General features: G+C 38.9%; 1 protein-coding gene across 4 annotated transcripts in view; it reads left to right on the top strand.

The window, feature by feature from the left end:
- The first annotated feature begins 381 nt into the window (after positions 1–381).
- Positions 382–12719, top strand: part of LOC121330837 (lateral signaling target protein 2 homolog) — a 125078-nt gene continuing 112740 nt past the window's right edge. The window contains exon 1 of one of the 4 annotated variants that reach the window (XM_041277697.1): positions 382–781. In XM_041277697.1, coding sequence (XP_041133631.1) covers positions 746–781 — 36 coding nt within the window. In that variant the 5' untranslated portion in view covers positions 382–745. The remainder of the gene's footprint in view (positions 782–12719) is intronic. The other 3 variants (XM_041277687.1, XM_041277714.1, XM_041277705.1) reach the window with 3 other exon arrangements.

Genomic DNA, 12719 nt, shown 5'->3' with positions numbered 1-12719 from the left:
TCTCACCTCACCAATGTGAGAAACGAAAAAAGTTTCTTCTCCTGTGTGACAGTTAAGTACCCTTGGGAGGCGGGACCGAGGACGTCACTTGGGGAAGGGGGCCTATTGGCAGCTTTGATATAGGAGCTCAGTGACACCTACCAATAGGCAGGAGTGTATCCCATAACAATGTTTGGTGGCCATCTTCGAATTGAAAGGAATTGAAAGGATATCCCCCCCCCCCCCCCCCCCCCCATGTCTTTCTCTTTGATTTCCCCACCACCAACCCCTCGATAAAAAAAGTGAATCACGATTAGTTGCTAGGCTCTCAATCATTCAGAATGCCTGACTGGCCGACGAAGATGCCAATCTCAAGGTCTGACAGCTGCTTCCTGTCTCGACCTGGTCCTTCAGTGCGCAGTTACGGAGCTCAGACTCAGAGAGGAGGGGGCGTGTCTATGTTGTCGGAGCAGAACTGGGACAGGAGAGCAGTATGTATTACTGTATTACCACCAGAACTGACTGCCTTGCTGCAGGGAGGTCAGTGCGCGGGGTGAGACTAACCTAAGCGACCATACGTTATTGTGTACACATGCAACTCAAATGAACAGGTACCGCCGCTCAAAAAAGGAGATACAGAACCGGGACTTTATTGAGCTGAATCACGCTGCCGCCACCAGCCTTCATTGATTTTAAGAAAGCCGTTTGATTGAAGTTGCTACTCCAGAAAGGAGAAGGGAGCGAGAGAGGAGAGAAGGCGCTAACGATGAACAGGTTCAGAAAGTGGCTGTATAAGCCTAAGGTAAGTTGGGCAAAACATTTCAATATTTAGTTTTATGCTTTTGTGTTTGGTATTTAGCTACCACGATGTGATGTTTGAAGTAGCTGTATTTTTTTTCTTGGTTTATACTATTTTTTTTTAAAAGTCATAATTTAATACCGAAGTCGTCGTGGATGCTTAAATGAAATAAACAAAGTGTTTATCATAAAAATGTTACCTATACCTATGTGACAGTAAACTCGGTGAAAATGCAGTGGAGTTTGTGTGTCCCGTCAGAACCAGTTCCGTGTGTTTTGCTGAGCAAAGGGATGCATTAATTTATGGTTATTGTTATGGCTTTGATATAACAACAGAACTGCTCGATTTACGCGTTTGTGCAAAATCTCCGAGTCGTTAAAAACCGACGGCGAGCTAAATTATGATGGGATTTGTGTCACATAAGGGCTATCATTACATTATTTGATAAACATCTACAAACTGTTGTCACTGGAGTAGACTAACTCCATAGCGCTGGGACAAACTGATTTGTTTATTTCTGGTCATACATTGTCTAAGTATAGTCTGTACCGCAGTTCTTTCAAATAAAATAGTCAATGTGGAGCTCGTGGCTGCGGTGCTGCTTCTGGTATGACAGTTATACTACTAGGCTCGTTTTTGTGAATGACCAGAGTGCGTTAATCCAGTAATCCAAGTTACTTTTAATAACACTTTTAAATTACAGTAAAAAAGCAGCGCCGCGTGGATAATCCAGTGTCCCAACTGTGGCTTTCTGTTCATGGTTCCCAATTACCCCGCTGATATTTACAGCAATTTCTGGTGCCCAGCAGTTAAAAAAACAAGACAGGTGCGCATGTTTACAGTTGTTTGACTTGGTGTATTAATCGATTAAATTTTACAGTAAATTATATAACAATTTATTAAGTTGATTTTCTTAAACAATACAACCAATAAAAATAAAATAAAAAAACTAAATAGTTGTTACGTAATTCAATAGTTTTACAAACTAGACTATAGCGTGCTGTAGCGAGTAACACATGTCTAATTATTCTGCTTTCTACTAAGTACCCCTCAGTCTTGAAAACCATCAAGCGCCATTGTCCTCATTGTCCTCACAGGCTACTTTGTGATTTAAAAAAAAAAAAAAAAATGGAGCATTTTTAACTGCAGCAACCTTTTTTTATTTAAATTCTTTTCAACCATATTGTTATGACAACGCACTCTAATTTTGTTATCTGGAAAAGTTAAGTCTAAATGCAATGTATCAAATTACATAAATACTGCTTGCCTTTTGAGTCTTTCAGAGAAATTAATATTTGGTGCTTAATGGGTTAATGTGGGCTGGGTGGGTTTTCCCCTCTATCCTTAAGCACAGTAGGCTACTACAGTTTGAATTAATGAGGTTTATTGTTTGCTTTATAATAGGTGTTGCAGTAAGTATTAGGGCTTTGTAGGGCTGGTTTGAGTCATAACCCGTTATAATGCTCCTGGTGTAGTATAATTCTATTCGACATGAAAACATACATGTGTGTCAGTGTTAAGTTTTGCCAGGGGTATTTTAATATACTTCCAAAAAAATAGAGCAATAATTTGATTTTCTTTTTAATTAAATGTTATCTGCGTTAGCTATGTATTTTCTGTTGCCTGTTTCTGAAGGGAATTCTCCCATGTGTCACTACACATTCCAGGTTACCCACTTAAGCCCTTTTCACACTGGCACTCCTACCCAGGTCCGGACCTGGGTCACAGTCCCTTGTAGTGTAAAACCACGTACCTGGGTTGTACCCCGGTTGAGCGAGATAAAATGCTTGACGGATGTTCGTAAGCCGATGAAATAACAAACAGTTACTCCTGCATGAAGGTTTCACTTCCACAGGGAACGTTTTTGCTTATTCTGCTTAGCCATATTTTTCTTGCTGCAGACACACCATGAGCCAGATTGTAGCAGGAATGTAGAAACATTTGCTCTAATCGACATTTGGGCCTACGGTTCAATCCAGATAATCTTTGATGGAAGTGTCAGTAGGAAGCTGCTTTCAGAGCATTGATATGTGCATTGTGTACTTGCGTCTGTCAACCAGGTCAACCCTGCTTTATCAAAAGCATTGTGAAATCACGTAGCTGACCTGCATGACACCTTGTCCTGACCCGGGTCGACCATGCCAGTGTGAAAGGGGGTTTAGTTACTCAAAGAAACCACTTGTTTGTTTTTCTTTGTGTAACATCTGAGGTAGTTGAGCACTGTAGTTATTAGCGTAGCTCTTTCTGCTCGGTGCTTTGAAGGCAGCCAGAAAGTCATGCATTCACCCAGCAGGTACATACACCTAACACACATTCAGAAACAACATTCAACCACATTTCTCATCCTTGACCTTTATTATATTAATATAATAAAACAAAACAATTCTAAACTGACTTACAACCATATAGTAAAACAAAGTACAGCTGTACCATACATACAACTACAGCTCGCACAGCATCATTTAACACCCAAACAAAACACAACCCTATAGAGAAAAAAAAAACTATCCTTAAACAGGAAATCTTTGGCAAATGTGGCAAATCATATTTTTAAAACCTTCCTTTTTCTCCTTCAACAGAACTAATTGAACTAATTGTCATGCTACTCCATCATTCACCTTGCCTCATTTACAATTACTAACACCATTTGTTTGTCCATGCGCAACTTCAGTCCGTGCTATGTCATGTGCGGCTTACACTCAACTCCTAAACTTAACCCTAAACCTAATGTCACTATTAAACTATTAAACTGTTACTGTTATTTCAACACTGTTTGTTTTGTGCCCTCCAGATACATCTAACCCCTACCCCTAAACCTAATGTCACTATTAAACTCTTGCTATTATTTCAACACTGTTTGTTTCGTGCCCTCTAGCGGCTACTACATTTGACATTCACCACCTGAACTGAAAGGTTATACACAGTAATATTTTCACCTATATTTCATAAATAAATTCATAATTTCTATATTTTCCTCAATTTATTTCTTAAAATGACCTATTAAAGCTTAATGACAAAAAATGATAAATGAGTGTGTGAGTTAAGTGTACCATAACCCACCCAGCTGCAATACATTAGTATTTATTAGGATTTTATTTTTAACAAGCGTCGGGTTTAAGGAATGTCTACTTTCCATGGCAACCCAGTACTGTAAACTAGACATAACTTATTGGAAGGAGGGAGTCTGGTTTGAGCCTGTTCATGCCAGTAATTCCAAAAAAAAATAAATACACAGACCTTCTTAAAAACCAGTTAAAATGATTTCACAGAAATTGGGAAAATGTATTCTCATTTGTCAAACATAATTTTATCTTTGTACAGTAGCAGCTGCTGTTTCACTAGCCGTAGTTTTTGTGATGTCACCTGTGCCAACATTTGGGGTAGGGTTGTAGCTGCTTATAATGCACCATTTCTTCTGTTTATTGAAGTATTCTACCATACTATATATTTAGAAGGTATCCCCGGGGCTTCCTTTAGCTGGTCAAAATGTTTTTTTTAAATAAAGTGGTATTATTCTTCAGAGCCCACCACATGGTTTGCAACCCATTCTTAACTGTGCACTGGTAGTGCATATTCTCAAGCACCTGTCAGATCGGCACCCAAATAGAGGCAGCATTATTAAAAGAAACTTGTTCTGAAGGGGGTCCCATTTACATGAAAGGTACACAAGTGTCAGTTCACCTGCTGGTTGGAACGTGTCACACTAAATACATTTGTGTGAAAAGAGTAGTCCTTATGTGCATGCAATAGAGGTTAGTTGTTAATCAGTATTTTTTAAAATATTCATTAGCCTGGTGTATAGAAATGTTTTCTGCTATTAGGCTAACGTCTGCTGGTAGGGGGTCGAAGTAATGCATGTGAAATGCTGTGCTATAGCTCGTCCTGAAGTGAATACACACAGCCTTGATGGACAGAATCCAACTCAATATTCGAGCATGAGTGTGTGACAAGCCTTTCCCTCCTGCAGCTTTCCAGGGCAGGGTTGGCTCAGCCATTGTGAATTGAACTCTTCTGGTACGTGTAACCCACCATGACTTTAATGCTAACTGTATGCCTAAATTGGCTGTAGAGCTTAAACTGTTCATTAGTAATTTCAGAGTGGTTGGTGGCATCGCATTGAATCCATTCGAGATGTGTTTATAGTTTTGTCAGTTCGCTTAAACTCTTCTTTTTATTTTATTTTTTTTTTTAGCATCTGTGAGTGCTTGATCATTTAGCTATGCTAGATGATTCACTGTTCCTCAATGAAACATGCCTATTAAGATACATTTTTTAGTAGTGTGGGCCTTAGTGTCTACTTTTCTATATGGTATTAATGTATACACCATATACTTTGTTAGGTATTCCTGAGAAATACGACTTCCTAAATTATACAGCATTTACTGTAATACGGTGTTGTCTTATGACACAGTAGCTCTATTTTTGTTTTCAAAACAAATTAGTATGAAAGAAAATTAAACCAAATTTTCAGTGGTGGAACGACCCTCTGCCCCTGACCACCTTCCAGCGGCTCCTCAGGACACACCTGTTCAGACAGCATCTGTAAACCTCACAGCTCTCCACTGTACTGGACTGTATGGCACCCAATTGTATCAGTACTTGCACTGAACTGCTCCACACTTTTGTGTGTTCTACTATTGCTCTGAATCATCATAATTATTTTCTGTGTCTTGTATTTGATTTTACTCTTAAAGGTAACCATACTCACGTTTTTTATAATTGCTCTTATTTTAAATCGTTCTTATCCATTTATTGTACTTAATACTTGCTCTTTATGGAATTTTTGAACTCTTTTAACCAAATATTTAAGTTTAATGTAATTATTTACTGTATTTATTTTCTCTTATTTGAATTTGCTCTTATGTACTACTGATTTTATTATATTTGATAACTGTTGTTATCTATGATGATATTTTGTAATGTGATATTTTTTAACAGCTGTAAGGCGCCCTGGATAAGGACGGCTGCTAAGAAAATAATAATAATAATAATAATAATAATAATAATAATGAAGTTATAGCCCACTACTGTATGTGACCCCCTGTATGCTCTAAAGCTGGTTAGGTTTTGGGGGGGGGGGGTTGTAATTTATATTTAAGAGACCTAATAATTGTTGTGATTGTTCAACTGCTTTCATTTCATCAACTGCTAACAGTGACTTCAATTTAAGTAATTTTTCCCACTGTGAGAAGCACCTATTATCAGAGTACTGCTAATTGCAGTTTTGATCAGTGATATGTTGGAATTGATTAAAAGGAATTGGAATTGGAAATCAATTTTGAAAAAGAATTGGAAATGGAATTGACCCCAATCCTGGTCATTTATGCACAGAAAAAAGCATAATGTACTAACATTTTAAACGGTACTGTAATTGTAAATGGCATATGACACTGCTCAAATGAACAGTAATATGTCATATTTTTGTTATCCAGTTAAGAGCACTGGTTCATCAAAAAAATCAGTAAGTACATTTGGTACAAATTTATTTATTTATTTTCCAATTTTGTGTTGCCAGTAACAAGCGGCTTGCAATTATACATTCAATCGGATATCAGGAAATTGAAATATCTGTCTAATCGAATGAACTTGCACGATTATTCTCATCATTGACCCTGATGTAGTGCTTTTTTTTTTTTGGTGTGAGGAGGAACCACCAGTCTTGCACACTTGACAAGGAATGACCCTGGCAGCTTTAATTAGTAAAACTTAACATATGGGAACCTATGAAGCACTACCCTGTGTGCGCTACACTGTGGGGGCCTTCGTTCTGAAGCTATATACTCTTGGGTATATTCGCAGTTTGGTTACAAACACACTGGTGATAACTGGACCTACATCGGCAGCTTCTGATACCAGGGAAATGGGAGGAGGGAAGTGAACGTGAGTGTTTTTAGGGAGCTTCAGGGCTGCTTGAATCCCACAGGATGCCATGTAGGTTGCTAATTTAGCTCTGGTTTCTTGTGTTGCTTCTTTCCAGTACAGAGAAGTTGTGGATGCCATTTCTCTTTCAGGAAACAACAGGAGCCGGCATTGCGCCGCAGGGATGATTGATAGGGATATTGCATGTCTTTAGGAGACAAAGGGAGAACTGCTCATGCAAAACTGGTGCTGATGTACATTTTGAAAGGGAAGAAACATTGTGCCTTTCAGGAGATAATGAAGCCTTGCCAAAATAAATATGCTGTGGTTTAAATGACATGTCTGTGATTGGTTTATTTATTTTTCTGGCAAGTTTTACTGTTTTCATTGAAACCTGTTACTGTTTTGTTTATGAAATCTAAAAAAACACTTATTCATTACAGTGGAACAGAATGTGGTACTGGTATTTAAGAAGGGAGAGCAGGAAAACTACACAAACCTTTCCTGCAAACCAGCAAAAGAAGTGTCATCAGTCATTAGGGTAAATGAGGATTATTGGCCTCTGAGAATCCTCCTGAGTGAGGAGGGCACTGTAAGCATGTTCTAAATTAGGTTCAAGGCAGACATAGAAATTGTTCCCATGAAATCTGATTACATCCTTGACCAATTATCTTGCCGAAGGCCACATCAAACATGGTTCACGCGCAGCCTTGTAAGACTTTTGGAAAAGCACCTTCCAAAACAACAGCACACACCTTGAAGTCAGTCTCTCTTGAGTTCAGCAAACCTGTTTAACAGCAGCTGTGGCTTATGTAATATCATGCTCTGACTGTCAGTTTGACATATGCTTGTGGTCTGTTGGAGGAAAATATTGTTGGTGCTCTCTTTTGACACATAAATAAATACATGTTAGCCCCACTTTCCTAGCTAATTTGAAAAGCCTGAATCAAAATATCACCTCACTGATGCAGCTCTCTTACAGATGGGGACTGGGTTAGGGTTAGGTTTGGGTTTGGGGTTGTCGAGCCAACCATCTTTTTTCACCTCATGAATGTCATCAAGCTACTGAACCCTGTAGGCAATGGCTGGGAAGTTTTCGTTTTTTGTTTAATAGTCAATGTGTCCCCATCAGTCAGGCGTCCTAGGCAGTTTCCTGTCTCATTCCAGGTATGGTAGAATGTTCTCTGTTAAATCTGGGTATCCACACCCATTGACTATCTGTACGAAATATTTGTTATACTATTATTTGCTTCACACTCCTGAAAGACATAGAGAGAAGACCAATATTATCTATTACAAAATCGGAGTTGCACTTTTTAACAGTACTCTTAACTTTTCATGTGGTCACTGAAAAGTTTCCCAAAACACTAAGCTATAAGCTTGATCTTTAACAACTTTATTGTTCAATATTCTGTTTAGCACTTAGAGATGTCATAAATATACTGTAAAAATCATATTGTTTAAAGATGGCACTTGAGCATTACCAATGAAAAACATTGATCCCTCTAAACTTGTTTTACCGGGGTGATCTGTGAGCGGAATCTCGATGGCGAAAGCGCTGTTTGATTAAAGCACAGAACGTTAACTTGTTGTAGTGTAAAAAAAAATCGGATTGCCCGTCGGCAAGCAGCCAAAAATAACACGTTGTCCGACAGATTTTTTTGGTTGTCCCGGAACGTCGGGCTAGCGATTTTGCGAGCCCTGTAATGATAATAATAATTATAATAATAATTGTAATCCTTTTGCAGAACCATCCTGTAGTGCTCCAGACTTTTTACAGGCTTGACTAGACCACCACAGTGATATGAAAGAAGCTTATTAAACAGTGGAGCGTGGCAAAATTGAAATTGACATTTTTTTGTTCTTAAATTCCCAGCAGTCGATGCTGAATGACTGCACTTTTAGCTCTTGAACTCCATTTCAGTCGGGTGTTGATCAGCATGCTAATCTACTCTTACCCAGATATATTACATGTTAAAAGTGTATTTAAGAAAAAAATAAAATAAATCAAAAGCACCTTGTCACTGATTTAATGATACTGCCAAGCTTACAGCATGGGTTACTGTAGGGATCTGCCTACTCATACAGTAGTACAGAGGCGTAGTCGAGTTACTGTAAGGGTTTTGAAGTTTTTTTTTTTTTTTTTTTGTGTTATTTTTTTTTTTTTTTTTTTTTTTGCATGCATGCATGTGTAATAATATCTTCTGGAGATATGAACCTCAAACAACTTCTTCACAGTCTTGTAAAGCTTGTGCAGCATTCCCTCTTTAAGGTTTCATCAGATCTTGATGGTTCCAGTATGAGAACTGTTGGTTTCTTGGTAAATGCTGGTTTTGCTTTTTTATCTGGAGTTGAGTGGTACATTGTGCTGTATTGTGCTCCTCCTAGTACATCTTCTGCTCCTGTGCAAGTGTAACTGTTTGGTCTGTGGAATAATGACAAGGCAGCAAGCTCTAGGGAGAGCAAACTTAAATGTTTTTGCACCTAAAACTACCTTTAGGGACTGTTTGACCTGGAATGTACTGTGTGATGTGCTCACACTGTGGGCAGAGGCCTCTGAGCAGATTTCATGGTTGATTACTTAGTCAGATTTAGAGTGTGTTTAAAACGCTGACAGAATCTCAGTTGCAGGCAGTCAGAAACTTAAAACGCACTTTTTGAAGTGTGAGTAGCACTAGTGGTTTAAATTAGTGAAATTGTGTATTTACTGCATGTGGAACTTGAATGATGCTTCCAGGCATGGATCCATAAAGAGAAAAAGGTGATGAAGGATGAGCCTTTGAACCTGTCTGCAGCATGCAATTCATGTGTTCCACGTCACATAGAGCCACTGCCAGTATGACATGCATTTTCATTTATTTTTTGTCCAGTCTGTTGCTGTGTATGCATACATGCCTTGTTGTGTTGCGAGTTCTGGCAGCCACATGTTTAATGTTTTTTGATGCTGCATGCTTGGCTGCTTTATTTTATGCTGTTGTGGGTCCGCTCTTGACTGTATTCAGCAGTGTACATCATCCATCAGCTCAACAGCTCTGCCTGCTCATGAGATATTTTAGTAATGAGGCCAGATAAGCCCAGCTCCCAACGAAAGGGTGGATTTGACATTGTGTGTATACAGGAAAAAAATGAAACTGAGAAAATGGGCATCAAAGTTAAATACATACTGTTACTTTTGTGAATGGATTGGTTGTATAGTATTTGAACATTCGCTGTTATTGCCCATTTTACCCAACGCTTGGATAAGTAGTCTGGTTTTACAACAAAAAAAACATGAGATGCCTTCTATCATTATTTTCGTTGTCACCTTGTCCTGTTTTAACATACACTTTTTTTTTTCTCCATGCATCCAAATATCAATTGCAATGCATATTTTAACCTATCCATGAAAGGTTTGCAAAAGCTAGGTATTATCTTGCCGATGACTTTTCACACGTTCACCTGAAATTCATCAAAGCCAGCTCCTGTTGTATGGAAGGGCTCTTTAGCTGCTGCAGGCCCTGCTTTTCTTTTGGCACGTCGATCCATTGGATTTTTCACAATTATCAAGCAGATGGGGCCTCTGTTGGTTGTCTCATCCAAAAGGAAAGCCACTTTGCCAGCACAGCGTGCCCCTCTCTCACCAAGCTAGTTTTTCTTGTAGATGGAAAATGTCCAAGTCATCCCCTAGCTGAATTTGAACTTTAGACAGTTTTAAAGTCCTTTCTGTTTTCTACCCATCTTCTACAGTATGTTCATAATGAAAATCCATTTGAAATGATTAAGGAAGTGAAGGGATATGGTGGTAGGGTGTACTACAATGCCTATTGTCAGTACTTACCAGCACTTGGAATTAAGGGCTCGCCACTGTTTTATTGGCTGAATTCATCACACTTCTTATCTATAGCATAGTACAGTATATAATTAAAGTAAAAGTAATCACTAATAAAAACAAGCAGAGAAATATAACAGACTTGTAGAGCTGTGCTGAGGAAAGGTAAAATGCTTTGCTGTTGCATATTGAAGTACCAAAAAATACAGAATGAAGTCCCTTCCAGAATGAAACGTTTCAGCAACTGCAAGATTTAATATTCTCTCTACTTTTGAGTGACTGACTAAAGCCTATAGGAAGTTCACTTATTATAGGAGGGGAACAAAAATATTGAACAGGAGTGCTATTAGAGTCCAGGCTATTCCACTGCTGACCGTGGACTGGAGCTCCCAGGGGGCGGTGCACAATTGGGCGAGCATCGCTGGGGGAGGTGGGGGGGTTGGTTTCATAGGTCGCCCAGGATGACAATGGCTCACCGCTACCAGCGACCCCTGTGGTCTGTCCGGGTGCCTGTGCGCTTGCCTGTAAGCTGCACAGAGCTGTGTTCTCCTCCGATGCTGTAGCTCTGAGGTGGCTACATGGTGAGCCTGCAGTTTGTAAAGAAGTGGGTATCTGATGTCACACGCTTTGTAGGATGGCATGTGTTCATCTTCGCCCCTCCCGAGTGAGTGCAGGGCTGGTAGCGGTGAGCTGAGCCCAAAAATAATTGGACATTCTAAATTGGGAGAAAACAGTAAAATAATTACCGACCTAAAAAATAAAATAAATACATAAAACTGAGATATATCAGGAAATACTGACTGACTGACTGGGAATGAAGCAGTGCTGTGTAAATGACTCTTCCCGAGCATTAAATATTGCACAGATTGACTGGTTTCGCAGACCAGCAGTTAAAAGAATGGGGCATCACAGAAGAGAGCGGCTATGAATTTGGTTTCCAAAAGCAAAATGAATGAATATTGGTTTCTGTTTGATGAAGCGCTTAATTAGTTTCTTCTAATGTAAAGCTAATCCGGTAACAATAAGACCTCCTGTTTAGAATTTGGGTTCTTCGTGCTGAGTGCTAAGAATTTATTTTGAAAGCATCCATGGAAAAGAGCAGATTAATATTTTTGGGATGCTTAGCTCCAGTTTTATTGCTGTAATTACTGCCTTTATTGCGTAGTCTTTGTCACGAGCAGCCAGTTGGTTATGCACAATGTGTTAAGAACTCTGCAGTTTGGACTCTTGTATTGATGTCTTGCAGCAACTTACAACAGGTACTTTAAAGTGGTTGTAGGTAACAAAATAATTTCCTCAGTAGTTCCTGTTGTGCACTCTATGTTCGCTATACGTAAGGTCGCAAATGTGCAGTTTTTTAATGAAGCACTTCTTAGCAAACATAACATTTTCATTTAAAACACGAAATCTGATATAACACTACAATAGGTTAAAGACAGTTGGCTTGCCTCGCTCTCAATTTTAATCTCCTTGGGAAATGACTAAGGAAGTGCAAGACTACTGAAAGCAAGAATTGCAAACCTCTGTAACTCTAAAACACTCAATGACCGTATGTTTGTCAAAGTTTTGTAAAATTTATTTTCCTAGTTTGTTCTCAGTGACTTCTATTGTGATTTAATATGTTTGCTCTAAAACATATTAAATGTTTTCTTTTCAAACGTTATCACGTTTGATACCAGCTCTATGGCGAACGGAACTGCACGACAGGTTGGGTTATGGTTAATTAACCACTTTAATACCCACACAGTTGGCATGACCTTAGTTTAACATCTCGACTGAACGCCATGCTCAGATCAGACATTGCATAACCAGATTTTCATTAGAGGTCAGCAATTCAGGTACTGACCAAGCCAAAATCTTCTGAGACCAGACCATACTCCAGAAGTACATTAAAACATGTTATTCATTCCGAACTGAAGTGGAACAACTTTAAGTCTATGCAGAATGTCCTTTTAATGGAACTCAATAACATTCTGCACTTTTAGTGCTGAGCTATTATTGCTGTTGACTTTTGTAAGCTCTTAACCGTAAGTCTAAATTCCACCCACCTTATTAGTGTTCAGAATGGGCTATTTCTTTGATTACAGTAGCTGTTGTATTACAGGGTTGAGCAAAGAACGCTGTTGTACTCAGTTTGCTGGTAGTTCAGATTGTAAGACTAGTCTGATGAACTGCGCTACCCCTCAGAAGTCGCTCTCCTGATTGAAGTATAGCAGAAGCTCATTGGCAACAGCAGTTTAAAAAAAAAAAAAAAATGTTTTTGTTTGTTCGTAA

This window comes from Polyodon spathula, chromosome 2 (assembly GCF_017654505.1).
Source record: "Polyodon spathula isolate WHYD16114869_AA chromosome 2, ASM1765450v1, whole genome shotgun sequence".
NCBI classification, from domain to species: Eukaryota; Metazoa; Chordata; class Actinopteri; order Acipenseriformes; family Polyodontidae; genus Polyodon; species Polyodon spathula.
Note: the sequence above shows the minus strand (reverse complement) of the source record. Positions and strands in the feature narration are given on the sequence as shown.